Raw genomic sequence first — 20,195 nt, 5'->3', positions numbered from 1 at the left:
ACACATCCATGAAATCCAATAGAGGTGATTAAGGTAATAGTATGATCTGAGTTATTAAAAACCAAATTGAAGCTAACTACTAATAAAGAAGTGAAGTTGACATGCATATACATAAATAAAGATTGAAAAGCTTGGAAAGAAAGAACACTAGGAATTAAGAATGTAAGTATGAACTATTACATCAGCAATCTTATCAGCCCCACAGTCTCCATTATTAAGAAATTTATGGATGCTTACTGCTTAGATTGATGAGTTTGGTGCAATATATTCTACTTAATTCCTAAGAAAGAAAGTGATCATGGCCTAACAGGGAATCCTATAATTAAAGAGTGTCTTATCATTAGTTCACTTCCATTTATCAGATACCAAGTGAGCCCTTGCATTTGAATATATAGTTCAAAAAAGCATAATTTAAGTCTATGTACGTATAATGTATTGGTATATTTCAACCTATGGTGGTTTATTCTTTATTGTACTCCATGATATATTGGTATCTATGTTGGATGGAAATACTGAAGGCTGAGGATTATAACAAATTTGTTAGTACTACAACGTACTAGTGTACTACTATAGTACTATACGTATCTTTATTGGTGTGTGCATTATTTTGCATGTTATAATATATCAATAACTAAGCTAAGATGTACCTTCTTAAAATAAGGAATTTGGTCATCTTCTTAACCAGATCATTACACTCTCTGATTTTTATTTTCTCTCTTTATGTTATCATTCCTATATGTTTATATTCTCTCTTCTTGTGACTAATCATTAAATTTCTAGGTCCCATTTTCAATATTACTAGGTTCCATCCAATCGTTACTTATTACTTGTATTTAAATATGAAATATATGATACTATAATATATAAGTAACCATTTTTAATTTTTTTGACATTATACATTAACAATTATGCACCCCAAAAATGAAAATTAAAATATAAATAAATAAATAAAAAGGAAGAAGAAGAAAAATTGGGCTTTGGGCTAAGAGAAGAAGTTGGTAAGAGCATCCAAAATCCGAAAGCCTTCCTCTATTCCAAGAACCCAATTAAAAAAAACCCTAGTCCAGAAAGAGCACTTCTATAAAAACATCATCTCCAAAACCCTAGTTTTCTTCTCATTTCACCTCCAATTCCAGAGAAACAGAGTTCGCCGCAATGACGACGAGATTGAAGAAGAACAGGAAGAAGAGAGGGCACGTGTCAGCCGGACACGGTCGTATCGGAAAGCACAGAAAGCATCCCGGTGGTCGTGGTAATGCCGGAGGTATGCACCACCACAGAATCCTGTTCGACAAGTACCATCCTGGTTACTTCGGCAAAGTCGGTATGCGTTACTTCCACAAACTCAGGAACAGGTTCCACTGCCCCATTGTCAACATCGACAAGCTTTGGTCAATGCTTCCCGAAGATGTCAAGGAGAAGGCTTCCAAGGAAGGCAAGGCTCCTGTCATTGATGTTACCCAGTTTGGTTACTTCAAGGTTCTTGGTAAGGGTGTTTTGCCTGACTCGAAGCCTATTGTTGTTAAGGCTAAGTTGATTTCTAAGATTGCTGAGAAGAAGATTAAGGAGAATGGCGGCGCTGTTCTTCTTACTGCTTAAATCTTTTCTTTTTATTTATGCAATTTTGCTTGGTTAAATTGTCATAGGAATGTTATGAAAGGATTTTAATGCTCAAATGTTACATTTTTCAATTTAGATCTGGAATTTGAGAACCCCTTTTTGTTCTTGTTTCATATTGATTTAATGATATGAACTAGTATTTGAGCATTTTTGGTTTTGATTTTTTTTATGAAATTATTATTGCTGATTATTGTATGTTTGATAGTGTTGATTGTGTATGAGTAATTTAGAACTGATCGAAGGGTCTGTTAGGTTTGCATTTTAAGAAATCCTTGATGTTTGCAGTAATTCAATAAGTTGAAATGACAGGAAAAATAGCAACTTATTGTAGTAGTCTGTAGTTTTAATGGAACCTTGTTAGATTTCATATCCTTTTTATTTGTATGGTTCATGCTTGAGCTTCTCATCATTGTTGCAACCGACAGACTATAGGAGAGGGTTTTGCTTGGGGGGCTATGAATTTATGGCTAGTGGAATGTAGTAAAACTGTCGTGGATATTGGTATGCATTGAGGGGCTACTCTGTTATTAGAGTAATGAGGAGACCTGAAGTAATAGTGGAACTTATCCATTATCTAGTTTAGTTTAATCTTCTGTTAAATTTGGCAATGATCAAGGTTCATTGAGACCATTAACCGCTAAAAGAAGTATACAATGGTGATTGTGTTGCTGTGTTTTTGTGTGGGATAAGATGGCTGCTGCAAGGCGTTGCGCATGTATGATATGTAAGTGTTGATCAAGCGAAATCAATGGCTGTTAGGGATTGTATTGATATACACAGGTTTTGTTCTGAACTTAGACAATGTAAAAGTGAATGTACCCCTGTTCTTAATTAGTCATAGTTTTTGGGATGCCAACACACAATTCAATTTCTTCTCGTTCTGATGTTTGGAACAGAAACAGAATGGGAGGGTTGTGGACAAATATGTGGCTCCGTGGGAGAAGAAATATGGAGAAAATGGGGGTGACAAGAGAGATATCAGAACACTACTGTCAACTTTATTTTCTGGTTTGCTCTTATCCATGGATGATGATGCTCTCAACTCTTAAAGTCTTGACTTCAAACCGAAGCTACCAAACTTGATGATTGAATTTAACTATATGTGGAGGAAATTCACATGTCTTGATTTTGGAAGAAACTGAATAGTAGCACTTTCATATGATTTCATGATAATGGACAAGTTCAATTTGAAGACTCATTGTTGACTTTGTTGTGGTGAAAATGCAAAAATTCTTGTCACAAATAAGCTTGAAATATTTAGTAAACTTTCTCTCGCCTCTTTCTCTATAAAAAAACCCTAAAATATTTAGTAAGTCCCATTTCTTTCTTTATTTCCTTTGTTTTTTAGTCATTAATAATCCTCCTTGCTCTCTCTTTATGAGAGTTTTCTTCCCAATTTTTGGGTTTGTTCTCTCCTTTTGTGAGAATTTGGTTTTTGTCTTTCTTCTCTTCCCTTATAGAAGATTGGAATTTATTTTTAGGATTTTATCTGAAAGATTGGATTCATGGGTTTTATTCGTACAATTTTGCAATTGGTGTTGGAATTGAAGATGCGATTGACATGGTCAAGTAATGAATTTTCTTCCCAAAACTGTCAAGAAGATGGTCCCCTCACACAAGGCTGTATAATTCAGCGAACAATCGGAAACTGTGCTTCATCGTCAGATCTAGTTTATCATCATCATAATTTCCTTAAAGAGGATTTTTACTTGATTGATTTAGATTTTATTTTACTTTTCTATAATACTTATTATAGATGGCTTATGACTTTTAATTAATGATATTTTATCTTTTCCTTCAAAAAAAAAAAAAAAAAAAAGGAAAAAAAAAAAAGCTTGAAATATTTTGATTTAAAGAATCCTAAACAGAAAATTTTCAATCAATTGAGTTTGGTACTCCCTTTGTATCATGTTCTCCCTGCTTTGAATAATTTAATCCCATGGTAAGATTTTAAATAGAAAGAACAATATGAAATTGAGGGAGGACTAGTGAACTATCACCTAAAGGGAACTTTATGGTAACAAGTTGGGAAAGAAAGTTATCCAAGGAATGAATATTGTATGAACTTTTACATAAACTGTCTTATCCGTTAATTTTTATGTGCAACTTTTACTATTTTAGTCCACTAAACATTATGTGCAACTTTCTATTTTCTTTCTATTTTTAGTAAACAAAAACCTCAAAAATTACATATTTACCCTTACTTAAAAATTCAGATTTTCATAATTTTACCCTTATCTTATTTTAATCAAATTAATCTAAAATTAATCAGTTTTGATCAAATCTAATCACTCCCTCCATTTATTATCCCATTTCCCCCCCAACCACTCTCATTATTCACATTCCCAACCACCAAAAATTAATTTGTGATGGCAGGGCTTCCTTTTATGTTCTGGAGACTTCCTCAGATAAACCCTAGTTCATCTTCTTCGTCTTTCTCTCTCCTGTTCGTCCCTAATTTTCTCCAATTGTACTCCTTAGATCTTACCTTGATACCTCAGATCTTGCAAAAATCGAGTCCCCCACTAACATGGTTAACCTCGATCCACTTCACGACGCTTTCATTGCCATCGACGACGTCGGTGAGGGTAATTTGATTGTGTCCCTGATTCAATCTTTCGACACCGGATCTCCTTTTCCTCGCCAATTCTACGAGTCTAGTGATGCTGGTCGTTACTGTTCGTCGACCACCCACAAGGCTTTGGGTAAGGTTCTTGAAAGTGTTGAGGAGGAGGAGCGTCTCAAGAGGGCTGAGGGTGAGGGGGAGTCCCATGGCAAGAAATCGCTTGATTTCAGTGCTGTATCTGTAGATCCGGTATGTGATAGTGGTGAGGGGAGTTCTGTGCCCACCAGTAAGCCCAGATCTAAGAGGGCTAGGCCACCCACGAAGATCAGGGCTAAACGGAAGGCGGCATTGGTGGCTCTAAGGCGGATGCGTGGGTTGTCAGATCAAGCGTTGATCGTTCTGTCTTCTGATGATGAGCCTGAAAATGAGAAGGGTTCATCACCTCCTTCAAAGAAGGCTTGTGTTTTAGATGAAGATGGTGAAGCGCGCGGCCCTCCTTTGAAGCACTCTGCGAGGCGGATGAACCTAAAGGTTCAACCCTCCAAGTGACTGCTTGCGTAACGATTCCTAACCCTACATTATTTCATTTTTTTTTTTGAGTCCCTGTCCTTTGATTTTTTCGATAGTATGGTGATTAGATCTGATTGCTTGTTGGCTTCGTTGCTTATTTCTGATTTAATCTGGATGCATGTTGGCTTGGTTGCTTATTTCAGATTTGATCTGGATGCATGTTGGCTTGGTTGCTTATTTCTGATTTGATTTGGATGCATGTTGGCTTCGTTTTTTATTCCCGATTGTCTGATCTTTTGGATGGTTGGCTATGTTGGCTTCATGTATGTGTTGGTGATATTTTCTGATATGTTGTCTTGTTGGAATATGCTGGCCTGGTAAATGTTGTTGAATGTTGGCTAGTTCTTGTAGCCTGGTAATTGTGGTTGGAATGTGCTGTTGAATGTTGGTTTGGTAATTGTTGTTGAATGTTGGCTAGTTCTTGTAGCCTTATAATTGTTGTTGGAATGTGCTGTTGAATGTTGGCCTAGTAATTGTTGTTGAATGTTGGCTAGTTCTTGTAGCCTGGTAATTGTTATTGGAATGTGTTGTTGAATGTTGGCCTGGTAATTGTTGTTGAATGTTGGCCTGGTAATTGTTGTTGAATGTTGGCTAGTTGTTGTAGTCTTGCTGTGAAGGAATATGTTTGCTGGTTGGATTATTATAGGTTTGGTTTGATGGATTCTGTTGGCTAGTTGTTGCTTCATGCTGCATGTTCTGATTGATGGATGGTTGGGTTGGTGTTGCCAAAATGACATTTGGTGCATATGGGGGTTTGATTGTTGAATGATGAGGCTGCTGTATCATTTATTTTTTAAAGTTGGCATGGTTATTATACCTTAAAATGTTCTCAATGATCATTTGGGTAGAGAACACATGACAGTCCCTTACTGTTTTACACATTTCTTAAAGGAGTCCCCTTTGAATATCTGTTGTAGCCTGATTTATATTGAGTCCCCCATGTTACTGTGCTGTTTACATTATCCAAATCCATATGATGAAGGGACTCCATTGAATTTCACTACACACAAATGTTTTGCTCCAACAATTGGTTTAATGCTATTGTTGTTGAGGTAACATTGTGACTTAGTGTTGTATTCAACTATGACATACAAATCTTTTGATGGATTGAGTGACCACATAACATCTGTTTCTTTTCCATTTCTATTCCATTCAAAATGTGGGTACAAAAGGATTATACACCTTCAGCAAAAGCCTTTACATAAGACTGCCTAACATGTTTGCATCACTGTATTCAACAAAATACACCTAACCACCTAATAAGTGAATAAAAAATAAAAATAAATAAAATAAAATAAAAAAACCCTACCAGAGCTAAGTGGTTATGTGTGGCAGTCCATGTGTTTCTCCGTTGTTGTGCTGAGTCCCCTAGTCTGCACCTACCTCCACATCTTCTGTTGCTTGTTCATTCCCTTGAATTGCTGCTGGCCTAAACATAGTGTTTAGGTACTCCACAGCCTCCATAACTACTTCCTTCTGCACTTCTACTTGATTTGGCAGAATGCCAAGATTTTCAAGTTTTTTTTTTTTTGTTCATGTGGGGTATTTTGTACTTGTTCCCACCTTCTGCCTTGAGGATCTTTATCATGCACTTTTGCAAAGTCAGCCAAATGTACTTGTTCACTTGAGGATTGAATGTGCCATAAGAGTCCATCACCTTTGTAACTAGCTCATCTAGGTTGCTAGGAAAAGACTGATATTGCAAAGATTGCATAGACCTAAATAAGCCTAAATCAAGCACATTGAAATCTGGTGACTGTGCTGGCTGATAAACAAATTGAATGTTGAACCCATGTGCTGTTGTTGTTGTCATAAACTCTGCATCCTTAGGAACTTGGTGAGGCCTTGCATTGTCCCATTGGATGACAACATTTTTGGCCAGACTCTCAGGCCACTTTGAGATAATTGCTGGTATGACATTTGTCGGCAACATATCTCTAATCACCTCTTTGTTTACATTCTGGATTGCCTTTGTTTCCCAAGTTCCTGCATCTCTGTGTTTGCTGGATTTCTTTGCTAGTTGTTTGACAGTGAATGGGAATATGCCATACTTCCCATCATGGAGTAGTTCCCCATTTGTGTCATACAATGGCTTCCCAATTAAGGCCATAAACATTGCCTTGAGCTTGAATCTTTTGGACTGTATTGCCATGTATGGATCTTCCTCACTTGGTAGGAGATAAAACCTCCTCTTATTAGGGTTCAGATAGAACCATTTCTCATCCATGTGTATGAAGTGGTTCATATCAACAAATATGGGGTCCTCATTACCTGTAATTGGATTAATATGTGACAAAACTCATTTGAGTCTGGTTACCTTGTGGTCTGATGACAATGCTGGCTTGTTGATGCATGTGTGTGTTCTTAGCCTTTCCTTTTTCTTCAGATTGTGAAGAGTAACATGAGAAATCTTCAATGCTGCTGCATAACTCCTTTCTGTCTGCCTTAAATGCAAAGGGACTGACTGTAGGAATTCATCAGAAAATTCCTTTGGCTTTCGACCTGCTCTGTCATACTTCTTAGTCCTGACATCAATCAAATTCCCATATGCCATCTGTTTTTTTTTTATATCTGTGAATATTCTTGTGATGGTTGATTTGTGAACATTGAATTGAACTGATAAATGTTTCATGTGACCCCTTGGTAAGTTCCCCTCATGCATTTTGACCAACATTGCATCAACAATTTGTCTTTTCTGTTGCATGGTGAGTTACTTTCTTTATGTAAGTTGAGCCCCATGTTCAATTGGTTGTTCCATTTCTGGGGAATCAGCCTCAGCTTGTGTGTTTTGCTGGGCATGTTCTTCTCCTTGTCTGTCTTGCATGTTCTCATCTTCAGATTCATAGTCCTTCAAGCCTAGATCTTGCATATTTTCTTCATGCTCATAGTACAATTCTGCCAGCTCTTTTTCTGTTAGAATTTGATCAACATCGAAAAACAAAGCTTCAAAAATTCTGCCATGTGTTGTCTGAGTTGTTTTTTTTTTTAGCTCAATGATTTAGGGGTGGCTGCTGTTTTTTTTTGGAGGAGATGAAGGATGCAAGGAGATGCAGCTTCTGAAGATTTGATTTGGGTATTTAATGTACAGCACTAATTTCAGATTAGGGGGGTTTTTTGGGTATTTAATGGGCTAACCATTTGTAATTAGTGTTAACTTTTGGATGAACAAATTCCTTTTTTTTGAGAAAACTCTAAGTTTGTAAGAAATTAATGTGTATGAATGGTGGAGGCTTGTATTTAAATGCCTCTTAAATGCTGAATGAAAGCTGTAATTCAGCAAAAAAAATTGAATGTGTGCTGAAATTTTTTTAAAATAAGGAGGGAATCCAAATTTTCACCAAAAATTCAACCAATTCGAATTTTTGGTGAAAATATGGGGGAAATCCAAATCCCTCCAAAACTGCTAGCATTTCCCCACCAATTTTGCAAGTGGGTGGGCCTACTTTCTCTCTCCTATCACTTTAATTACCTTCATTTACTTCCTCTAATTTTTGTCCCTTAACTTTTGCCTCATGAACCGTAAAATGCCCCAAGTTGCACATAAAAAATTAACGGAGGGAGTATATATAAACTACTCTTCTACAGTAACTTTTTAGTCTTATCATGGTTAAATTCTACCAAAGCTTCATTAGGGTTTGAGTAGCCATGAACCCTCCTAAATGGCAAATTGGAATGAGTCTTCCAAGAAAAGTTAAAACTTTAGTACTACTTTGTATTTTATTATGAGTATAGGCCGCTTTACAACCAAGTTTGGTTTCGCCTTCATAGTTAAATATGGAATATTAAATATTCGACTATAGTCCTAAGAAAGGGGCAATTATAACCTACTAAGGAGTAGGAAATTCAGGTAATGCAAGGTTGAAATTTGGTGATGCTTAAGTGATGCATCTTCCTGAAAAATGGGCAATCAAATGATTTAAGCTAACTAATCAATAATATAATTTCCATTCATTAACTAACAGACTGTCTGGTTGACTTGTGAATTGTGATTGCCTCCCTGTGGGTCAGTCCTTAGTAATTGCTCTTGAGACATGCATATTCATCAGACAGACAGATTCAATGTTTTAAGCTTTGGACTATCATAAATCTGAATTGCTGGATTTTCTCTACTTCTGTTTTTATGATTGTTACATGCTAAATTTCTTTCGGACAATGTTAAGTGACCAAACTATTGAATTATATTGTTTGATCGCGATCGAGAGCATTGTCAGCCAGAAATCAAAGATTATTTTGTCTGTAGTTCGAGCACTTGCATTCGAAAGAAAAAAAAAAAAAAAAAAAGCATATAGTACGAGGATCGCTTTCTGATTTTGTAGTATTGCATCTTTATTTGTTTTGGTTTCTGGATGATTTAAATTAATATGATTTGGTTGGTTTGCATGTATAATACTAATTTATTGTAGCCTTAGCTTGTAGGAATAGTATCTTAGTTGGACGAGCATGATCTGCAGTTGGTAGGCAAATAAACTAGTCCTTCTTTTCAAGTTTTTTTTTTCCACTTTTTTTTAAAATACACGAGCAATACAAAAATTTCTCCACTCAACTCTTTCTTTAATAAAGCACATTTAACAGACAATGCCGGAAAGACAAAAGAAAAGGTGCTCCAAATTCAGCTGGAATATTCTAGGATTTTTGAGGTTTGACAACCAAAATTTTCCAGATTTTCAACTACACCCCTTGGAGCTTCTTGTTTTTCTGTACTGTGGAAGTGTGGTGTTATATCAGAGTTGTTAGTTATGTTAATTTGGTTTAGAATTGAATTCAGCCAATATTTTACACTGTTAACGACGACAACTTGTGTTATATCCCTGGACCTTCACGCAGGGTAATTTGTGGCTTGATGCAGTACTTAGTTGCCTTTGTATACATTACTATATACTAGTACCCTGCTTGATGTTCCAACTAAGTATCAATGAATGTCGCAATGTAAATCATGGTAGTGGTAGGTTTCTATCTGTGTTTTTGTCTTTTGATTGACCTGGTACAAACAAGTTCAATAAGAAAGGATACTACATTTCAAGTTGTTAATTTGATACAACTTCCTTGTCTTTTGGTCCATTTGAGATGCAAAGACCTGTTAAAACATAAAAGTATGTAGTTATGTACAGTTGGAGCCACAAAGGATAGTAGAGTAGATGAAACTGATCTTGAATCTTGAATATAATTTCAAAACTTTACCGACCATTGATACCCTTGTACACCGTACTAAACTACACTACAAGAAAATTGTCTTTTCGTAGCAATTTTACATTCGCTACAATATGCACATATGTTTGTGAAATAGTAGTGAAATCCGTATCATGTTACAATCAATATAGTAAACCCATATGAAATCGACATGAAAAACATAATAATATTTATTCACCATTTTTGTGCACATTTATAAAATTATGGAAAAGCATTATAGTTTACAATTGCCACTTAAACCCAAAAATCGATACGAAAAGTCTTTTTTACACTAGATTTTAAAATTTTGATTAACATAAAATATGTCATAGCTTCTTGGATAAACATTTAATATTAAAGCTTGAGGTTGCATGTTGGATTTTTTTTTTTTTATTTTTAGAAATTGAGTTCAACATTTAATCGCTACAGTAATAACCATGATTGAATGTTGTTTTTCGTATCGATTAATAATTTATTTATTTCTCTATACTTTGTTTGATTAATTGCCTACAACTGTACATATGGCTATCTCTGTTTTTTAAAGGTTAGAGGGGTTATATAGATCTATGCATGCAATCCTTCTGCTATCATTTTTTTTTTTAAAATGTTGAATTAAGTTCTCAACAGAATAACATGCATAGTGATTTGCGAATATGGGAGGACAAATCTATATTTTAGAAGCTTTTTTGGATGAACGTTCATTAATGCGTTTCCAAACTTGGAAACAATACGGCCGGTACTTGTTTCCAGTTTCCGAGCATTAGAGTACAGAGATAAGAAAGGCTAGAATTACAGGACTATGTATTTTACGGGGTATACCGTACTACCAGTACTTAAGAATTAATAGAGAAACTAGTATAAAAATCGTAGGTATTAGGGAAGGTAGCAGCAACAACTGGTATAATTGTAAGATGTATCAAAATAAGCTGTATTGAACTGGCAAGGCCCATGTCATCAGAATCTTCCGTCTATAGCCTATAACTTTGTCCAACCTTTTTCATTTATTTACGAGTGTTTTTAAAGTTAAGTGGTGGGTGATGGCTTTAAATATAACTATTTATAAGCAAGGTCAATATTATGACAGATTTAGAGCCACATAAAAAACGATAACTTGGGGGTGAATGTTGATGTTTAACAAAGTTAAATAATTCAACTGCTGAATTTTGTTTTCGAGTACTAACTACTATACAGATTATGGAGTATGTAAGATCATATTGTTGCTGTATTTTGGCATATATATATATATTACAAAAACTATACTATAATCAACTTAAAACAAGATATTTCCAAAATTTTGGCGTCGGCTATCAATATCTTAAATTGGAAAAAAAAAAAAAAAAAAAAATTGTCGCACACCGAATTTTATGCATATCATGTGTATGTGAAATTCTAACTCCAATGCATAACATCAATCTTAAAGTATGAATAAATGTTTGCCTAACAAAAAAAAAATGCATGTGTATTGCATAATTATTTGTAGTACTCCGTATAATGTAACAGCGGCATTTTATGACTTTATAATAATGGCAGAGTGAGGTATTTTAAATTAAAAAAAAAAAGGTTTTGACCCGCACTTTGCTTGTTTTATTCATCAACTTCTTTGTCACCTTTTCCAGTTTCATCACTCAGTACTCACCCACCCTTGCCTTATTATACTTGTATTTTTTCTTTTTATTATTTTTATTTATTTTGAATTGAAGCTGTTATATATTTGGAGCTTTCCCTTCACTTCACAATACTCTCATAATAATATTAGGGGCAAAGCCTAAGTTCAGAAGCTCACCTCTTAACCTTATTAACCCAAAAAGGTTACTGTGGTAGTTTCTGTTTGGTGGCACTTGCTCTATTCATTCATTCTCTAATCCTAATATTATCACTACATTAACATACCCTTAAAATCAGCTGGTTAATATAATTTCTGTTCTTGGTTTCTTCTTCATATTCAAGATTTCTTCTGCTAATATTTTGGGTTTTTTTTGTTTGCATTACATTCAAGATTTGAGTGAAAAGGAAAGAGGGTCTTATTTTACTTAAATTGCAAATCTTGGAAAATCATGTAAATTATTACAGGCATTTGAATCAGTTGACTATTGTTAACTTTGTTTTTTGGAGTATATTTTGGATCCACTTTGTATGCTCTAATTGCGAAAGGAAAAAAGAAAAAAGAGGAATTGAAAAAAGGTTAGATCTTGAACAAAAATGGAGGAGACATTTATACCATTCCGAGGAATCAAAAATGATCTTAAAGGAAGATTGTTGTGTTACAAGCAGGACTGGACTAGTGGATTCAAAGCAGGATACAGGTATTCTTTTTTATACAGATTCTTCTGCTCATTACATTCTGTTTAATTTCAGTTTGTTTGACTCTTTTTTGTTTTTATTAAATAAATTCAGGATATTAGCTCCTACCACATATATTTTCTTTGCTTCTGCAATTCCAGTCATTTCCTTTGGGGAACAGCTTGATAGAGAAACAGGTATTCATCCTTCTTAAATTTACTAAACCTTTTTTTTTAAAAGAAAAAAAAAACAAAAAAAACTACAGGTTGAATATTGTATGAGAGAATTCATAAAATTAAAATATGAATTGCAGATGGAGTTCTTACAGCAGTGCAAACATTAGTATCAACTGCACTTTGTGGCATTATTCACTCTATTATTGGTGGTCAACCATTGCTGATCCTAGGAGTTGCAGAACCAACTGTAATTATGTACCAATTCATGTTTAAATTTGCTAAAGACCGCCCCGAATTGGGTCGGAATCTCTTCTTAGCTTGGGCTGGATGGTGAGCTTCTTTTTAACTCCTGAATAATCGAGTCAATTCATTTGTAGGAGCTAGCTAGCTAGTTAGGAGTAATTGTATTGAATGGTTGTCAATTATGTTATCAGGGTCTGTGTGTGGACATCGCTCTTGTTGTTCTCTATGGCTATCTTAGGGGCTTGCTCCATCATCAATCGGTTCACCCGTTTGGCCGGCGAATTGTTTGGCCTTCTCATAGCCATGCTCTTCATGCAGCAAGCCATTAAGGTCACTGATTTTGCATATACTACTACTTTTTCTGTTATACTACTTTACACTTTATTGATTTATAACTAAACTTTTGTGGTCCTAAACTTCCACTTCAATGGGCCTATAATCACATATGGAAATACAATTAAGTTATTTATTTTCTTTCTATTAAATGTATACACACACCAACCTCCTTGCATATTTAATCTTGCTATATGCTAAGGTGGGGTTTGGAGATGTTCAGATTATTTGTGAATAACTCCATGTACCACTTTTTACTGATAGTTAAGTTTGTGTTGAACGTTTTTTAATGGTTTAGGGACTAGTGGATGAGTTCTACATACCTAGGAGGGAAGATCCAACTGCAACACAGTTCCTGCCTTCATGGAGATTTGCAAATGGAATGTTTGCTTTGGTCCTCTCTTTTGGACTTATAATCACAGCACTACGAAGCAGAAAGGCAAGATCATGGCGCTATGGGTCAGGTAAAACCATGGTATTTTCAGCTTGAATATGTTAAATCCGATAACCATGAGTTGTCTCTTATTAATGTTTTAAAGTGGAGTATGATACCAAATCTTTCAAAATTTAATGGTTCTACTCCCTTCTACCAGGTTGGCTCCGAAGTTTGATAGCAGACTATGGTGTCCCCCTTATGGTTCTAGTATGGACAGCTACTTCCTACATACCATCCAAAAGTGTCCCACAAGGGATACCAAGACGCCTCTTCAGCCCAAACCCATGGTCTCCTGGCGCGTATGAGAATTGGACTGTTATCAAGGTATGTGCAAATATAGATTTCCATAGTTGTATGATTACTTTCCTCTTTCATAATTCTAGTAAGATCCGGACTATAATATTATTAGATTAAACCCTAATTTACTAGTGCTTGGTGTAACAGGATATGCTTGATGTTCCAGTTTTATACATAATCGGAGCTTTTGTCCCTGCAACAATGATTGCAGTGCTCTATTATTTTGATCACAGTGTGGCATCTCAACTTGCTCAGCAGAAAGAGTTTAATTTGAGGAAACCCCCTTCCTTCCACTACGATTTGCTCCTTTTGGGATTCATGGTAACTACTTGATAACAGTTTTGGTTTCTTTTAGCTCCTCTACAGTATTCTCTTCTAATTCAAGTATTAAGCTATGACTTCCCCCTTTCCTTGCAGACATTGTTGTGTGGTCTTATTGGAATTCCTCCAGCAAATGGTGTCATCCCTCAGTCTCCTATGCATACAAAAAGTCTAGCTACCCTTAAGCACCAGCTACTTCGTAACAGAATTGTTCAAGCAGCAAAAAGAAGCATAGGGATGAATGCAAGTTTAGGGCAGCTGTATGGTAATATGCAAGAAACTTACCAACAGATGCAGACCCCTCTCATCTATCAGCAGCCTTCAGCTCAAGCTCAAGTATAACTTCTAAGCTCTTTACCTAGTTATTTACATTTAGTTTAAGATTAAATGAAGCTTACTCGAGTGAACTTCATTCTTTGATCAGGGTCTGAAGGAATTAAAAGATTCAACTATTCAAGCAGCAGCAAGCATGGGAAATATTGATGCTCCTGTAGATGAGAGTGTGTTCGATGTTGAGAAGGAAATTGATGATTTGTTACCTGTTGAGGTTAAAGAGCAGCGTGTCAGCAACCTGTTACAATCCATTATGGTTGGTGGATGTGTTGCAGCCATGCCTGTACTGAAAATGATCCCAACCTCGGTACTTTGGGGCTACTTTGCTTTCATGGCCATTGAAAGCTTACCAGGCAACCAGTTCTGGGAAAGGATCCTGCTGCTCTTCACAGCACCAAGCAGAAGATACAAGTAAGTTACTTTGCTTCTCAAGTCCTCTTCCCTTCCAGTATAAAGATTGGTTAACTAATTCTTGGTCCCTAATTATATGTCCTAAATGCAGAGTTCTTGAAGATTATCATGCAACTTTTGTGGAAACAGTTCCTTTCAAGTCCATTGCCCTTTTCACCATTTTCCAAACATTATATTTGCTCGTCTGCTTTGGAATTACATGGATCCCAATTGCAGGGGTTTTGTTCCCTCTTATGATTATGCTTTTGGTTCCTGTGAGACAATACATTCTTCCTAAGTTTTTCAAAGGAGTACACCTTCAAGATTTGGATGCCGCGGAATTTGAGGAGTCACCAGCTTTGGCATTCGATCTTACAACGGTATAACCACTCAAAACGCTCTTTTTAAAGATGATCATACTCAACTTTATAGAATAAACTTGCATTACTTGATTTATATTCCGAATATTTAAATTCTGGTGCTGATACTGTTTGCTGAAACAGGAACATGAATTGGCCTCAGGAGCTACACTTGCTGGAGATGGTGAGATATTGGATGAAATGGTGACTCGAAGCCGAGGTGAGGTTAGGCATATTTGCAGTCCAAAGGTAACAAGCTCAACAACAACACCGTCAAGAGAGGTCAGAGGCATCCAGAGCCCTCATCTTTCATCATACAGTCCTCGATTACACATAAGTCCACGATCTGGTAGAAATGTACCTTTTAGTCCAAGGTCTGCAGAAACTCAACCCTCAAAACTAGGAAAGAGTCCTGGACCATCAACAGATTCAACTTCAAAGTAACAGCTTCAAGTTTTGTATTTGTAATTTATTGTTAACTTCAGCTCTTTCTATGGAAGTGTTAGGTCTGCCTGTAGCAATAGTGCTGTTAAAAGTGTTTGTATTAATCAAATCAAAGTGTATAATTTTGGTTGCTCTGCTTTCATAAAGCGTGCAGCTTTTTCTCCACATTATAATTCCAGCAAATACTGGGAATAATATAGTAATTCTTGACTTGTATAATTATATGAATGTCTGATCTAAATCTAATGACTTCATTCTATTGAACAAAGCTTCATATTGAACTCTAAAATCTTTTGAGTGGCCTTATAACGTGTATATATGCCGCCCCTCCCCCTCAGAAAAACACGAGATCAAAGAAAGGAAAACCTCAGTCAACTCCTTTTATCGGTAAGTAACTCAATAATGAAGATGTTCAATTCATTACACCAAATGGGGACCTTAAGGCTCATGAAGTGAAATCGTTTCACCAATTTAACTGATTATTAGTCGTTCGTTATTTCTTATTTGGAAGGACGGAGTGTTGGCCTCCATAACATTGCATGTTCTGAACCCGGTCCATAACCTAGTCAGTTACCTTATTTTATTCTTCTCAAGAAAAAACTAAAAAAGAATATAATTAATCCAACAGAAGTTATTGAGAGATTTGAATCTCCATCATCAAAGAGGATTTGACTTGGATTGCTTGTCATATGGGGTATGTTCCCTCATAGTATGGCCATTCCATTTAAATAAGGAGAATTAACTAGAGACTAGAATCAATCCCAGAATCAATACGTTAGAACTGAACTACATACCGTGTTCAATCATTCATAAGGTAGCATAATTACTCACCCGGTCACCCCTACTAAATTTCTACAAAATAAGAATGAAAGAAAGAGAAGTAAGCCATGGCCACCAACAATTATAGGCAACTTTATCTTTTAAACGACGTGATCTGACGACTGTGAGCTAGCTACCAACATCTATCAGTCTGAACAAAACAAGAAGATAAGCAATTGATTTCTCTTTATTTGGTATTCATTGCAGCTTATTTTGCCTATTTGCTTTCATCCACTATCCACTGTCTGTGGCTTTCTATTTGTCACAATTATATCTTTTGACTTTTAACAAAGTGGCACCTGCCCGTATCAATCGAATCATTATATTAGACTGCTTAACATATATATTACTGTACTATTTGGTTAGTTGTCAAACTATTTCTTAATCATCTTCATCTTGTTTTATTTGTAGCTAATTATGCTCAACAAGACATCTATGCAAGTCTTAAGTCTAGCCCGACTGCACATGTCAATCTGATCCTTGAATTGCGTCTAAGATCTGTTTCCTATATGCATCTAGTCTGATCTCATGTTTAACGTTACTTGAACTACTTGGATACTCATGTTAGATGGGTATGGTATGTACGTGTCTTAGTATCAAGTGCTCATATATATCAATGTCGAAGTAGTGTTGATGATCCATCATGGATACTTGGGATAAATTGAAAAGTTCGAGTTACATAATTAAATATAGATCATACAATCATCCCTTGAATTGGCATTACATAAAAATCAGTTGATTAAACAGGAATGAGTCAAGTTTGGAGTATGTAGTCAGCGTTATTCGCTTAAAGTCTAATCAATAACTATAAATCCTACACAAAACAAAAGGGAGAGTGTTATTATAACCAGATAACAGAAAGAATGATTTTTATACTAGCTTAGCCAAGGTAACAACATAATGAAGAAAAAGAAGCTTTGATTTAGTGAATGTGTTGAGTGAAAAGTTGTGGTTAGAATTTGTTAGCTTAGTATTGTAATTCATGATAGTTCATGGCCTACATTCTCAATTACAGCCAAGAAAGCGAGTGACTTAAAACTTTGGATTTATATTTGAAATGTACATTTCACATAGCCTTTGACCTATGGATTGATGGTTCATTTTGATGGAAAATACTTTGGTGGATGGAAATAACTTTGGTCCTCTAATAATTTCGCGATCTTTGTCGGACTCTTTTTTTTAGTGCATGCAACTCCAAAAGATGAATAAATATGCATATCTATACATGATTTCATCATGAATTGCAAGGAATTATTGGATTTGTGAGGAGGAATTTGACATACAAGTTGACTCAATTCATACTATTTTAATCAAGGGATGAGAAAGTTAGAGAGCTAACTACCTCTTAGAAGAAAGAACATATAACATCACCATTCTTAATCTATGGCCCCTCTCGATCTCTCATATGCTTATATTGATTCTATTGCGTGAGCTTTACTTTGATGAATGGAAATGTCTAGTATGCGTGAAATATGCGGTAACATCACTTCTAGTGCTTACAAATAACATTCAAGCGAATAATTTTAACACTACACCCGCCTAATAGAAATTTTCTATGCTATAATTATAAACTAATAACAATTAGTCAAATATGTAATAGAGTCGTTTTTATATACTAGTGTGAATTGACATCAAATAACTTATGAAACACACATAATAATCAAAGGTGCATGTACCATTTTCTAACACTTACTCTCAAATGTACTACACCCACCACTCCTACTGCTTGCAAATAACTTCAAACACTTGGTGATCATTTTCAAAATTACTTTGAACTCATCTTTAATAGCATGAGTAATTGGCAGTCTTTATCTCTAATTCTCTATCCTTAATTCCTATGTCTCTTCCATCTTCCTTAAAGTGTGCTAACAGATAGTGTTAAAGTGTTTGCACATTAGAAAAGAAAGTTCTTGCTTTAATTTTGTATTAAGTGCTTACCGTTTTTGAATGAGCATTAAGTGTTTATTTGGTTACAACAAAACATATAGAAAGTGGAAGTTTCTAAAAAGTGGAGAAACTGATAAAATTTTGTTGACAAAATCATAGAATATTGTATTTCTTAGGTTTTTTGAGTAAACGAAACTTTCCATGACGATGACGAATTGTTATTCTTGTAATGATTAACCAAATAAACTTTCCAAGTCTCGATTCAAGCTTTTTGTGGCGATCCCTTCAGATCTCCGTGCTATTTTATTGGAGGACTTGGAGGGAGTGGTGATTGCAAGGATGGTTCTAGCTATGGCGGCTTAAGTTCTTGTTTTAGTCAGTATTTTTATTTTCTGTTTTGTTTTCCTTTTCGTTTGTTTATTTTTCTGCTGCTCTTTTTCTTTTAGTTTGCTAGTGTTTTCTTTGTTTTTCTAGGGGCTTTGCCCCTCTCTTTGACCAAAAAAAAAAAAAAAAATCTTGAAAATGGGACTAGATAGTGTTAATTGATTTTTAATAAGAGTGTTTAAACAAATTGGGCTCGCTAAAAATAAGTCCATAAGATTGAAAGTTGTGTCTGGTTATAAAACCAGTTATAGCTCAGACTTTAGACTAGCACATGAACAGGCCTTAATGGGACAGGTTACCCATTGGTTACTCTTCTAGGTTTAGCTTCACTTCAAACTTAAAAAGTATTACTACAATGAACTATAGTGCCTGCCACATGCATGTACTCGATCTATTCATAACTTGTATCGGCTCAATGATACTCTAGGCTGGCCCTTTTTACAGGGCCCAATAGCAGCAGCTAAACTAAACTCCTTTAACTCTTTTAACATAGTGGGCCAAACAAAACAAGCGCAGCTCTTTGCCTCTCGTTAATTCATTTTTCACCCAACTTTGTAAAGGACCGATTGGGATTTCCCCTTTAATATACTCCGTAGATTGTTATAACTTTTTTTTTTTTGTTTTTTTTTTTTAAGGACGTTATATGTAATTAAAATGACAAAACGTAATCCCTCCATTTTTTTAGTGCCCATTAGAGTGTGCACAGAGTTTTAGGCAAAAGAGCAAACTGATACTTCCTCTGTTTCTTAATACTTACAACACTTCTTTTTTTCATGCTTGTCAATGCACTAATTCTTGTCAATGCACTAATTCAATCATTAATATCTTTAATTATCAATGTGTAAAAAATATAAAAATTTGATATTATGAAAGTATAAATCGAGACGAGTAAACAAGATCCCACATGACTATATTTTTCCTAATTTATAAATCACCAAATCTAGTCAAAGTGAGATATGTGAATAGTGTAAAAGTCAAACTGTTGCAAGTAAAATAACGGAGGAAGTATATAATTGGGTATGATTAAGAATATAAAATATGAAAAAGTAAGCGAGATAAATATAAATGGGGACCACTAAGTATAATATGAGAAGAAGAAATATTATACTCGTAAAATGATGATAGGGTCAAATCACTCAAATGGGAGAGAAATAAGGTGTTGTTTGGTTGGAGGTAAATAGCATGGGAAATTCCATTTCCTAGGAAATCATAAAAGCATATATTGTTTGGTTGACACAAATTTATCAAAGTGGGGAAAATAGAAATTCCAAGGGAAGTTTCACTTCCCATGAAACGTGGGAAATAACTTACTAAGCCCTCCCCCCCTTTTGGTAAGTCACAATTCCTATGATTATTGTGAGGCCTACTTGCGTTATTATCACTAATAATTTAATCTCTTTCTTTCTTTCTCCAAATTTGTTAACTTAAATAAAAAATTATCAAGTTAACTAATAAAACACAGGAAATAAATTCCTAGGAAATCAAAGTTCCTATATTATCAACCAAACAAATTTAAGTTAATTCCTAAGAAATGGACAAGGGAAATTACTTCCCATGAAATATAATTTTGT

At 35.1% G+C, this 20,195-nt stretch overlaps 3 protein-coding genes across 3 annotated transcripts; 2 read left to right on the top strand and 1 right to left on the bottom strand.

The window, feature by feature from the left end:
- Positions 1–1,057: 1,057 nt before the first annotated feature.
- Positions 1,058–1,778, top strand: LOC110734231 (60S ribosomal protein L27a-3-like). Its single transcript, XM_021914289.1, has one exon. It carries the CDS (start codon positions 1,156–1,158, stop codon positions 1,597–1,599), a length of 444 nt encoding a protein of 147 aa, XP_021769981.1. The 5' UTR covers positions 1,058–1,155; the 3' UTR covers positions 1,600–1,778.
- Positions 1,779–5,715: 3,937 nt separating this feature from the next.
- On the bottom strand, positions 5,716–6,983 carry LOC110734578. Its single transcript, XM_021914743.1, has 2 exons — positions 6,310–6,983; positions 5,716–5,899 (listed from the first exon to the last, which is right to left on the bottom strand). The coding sequence occupies exons 1-2, from the start codon at positions 6,981–6,983 to the stop codon at positions 5,716–5,718; spliced, it is 858 nt and encodes a 285-aa protein (XP_021770435.1).
- Positions 6,984–12,121: 5,138 nt separating this feature from the next.
- On the top strand, positions 12,122–15,756 carry LOC110734230 (probable boron transporter 2). Its single transcript, XM_021914288.1, has 11 exons — positions 12,122–12,225; positions 12,317–12,399; positions 12,516–12,708; positions 12,813–12,951; positions 13,253–13,418; positions 13,548–13,714; positions 13,835–14,008; positions 14,105–14,344; positions 14,433–14,752; positions 14,844–15,111; positions 15,235–15,756. Exons 1-11 carry the CDS (start codon positions 12,122–12,124, stop codon positions 15,532–15,534), a joined length of 2,154 nt encoding a protein of 717 aa, XP_021769980.1. The 3' UTR covers positions 15,535–15,756.
- Positions 15,757–20,195: the final 4,439 nt, after the last annotated feature.

This window comes from Chenopodium quinoa, unplaced genomic scaffold, assembly GCF_001683475.1.
Source record: "Chenopodium quinoa cultivar QQ74 unplaced genomic scaffold, ASM168347v1, whole genome shotgun sequence".
Taxonomy (NCBI): domain Eukaryota; kingdom Viridiplantae; phylum Streptophyta; class Magnoliopsida; order Caryophyllales; family Amaranthaceae; genus Chenopodium; species Chenopodium quinoa.
The sequence above is the reverse complement of the archived record's forward strand: the minus strand, read 5'-3'. Positions and strand labels throughout refer to the sequence as shown.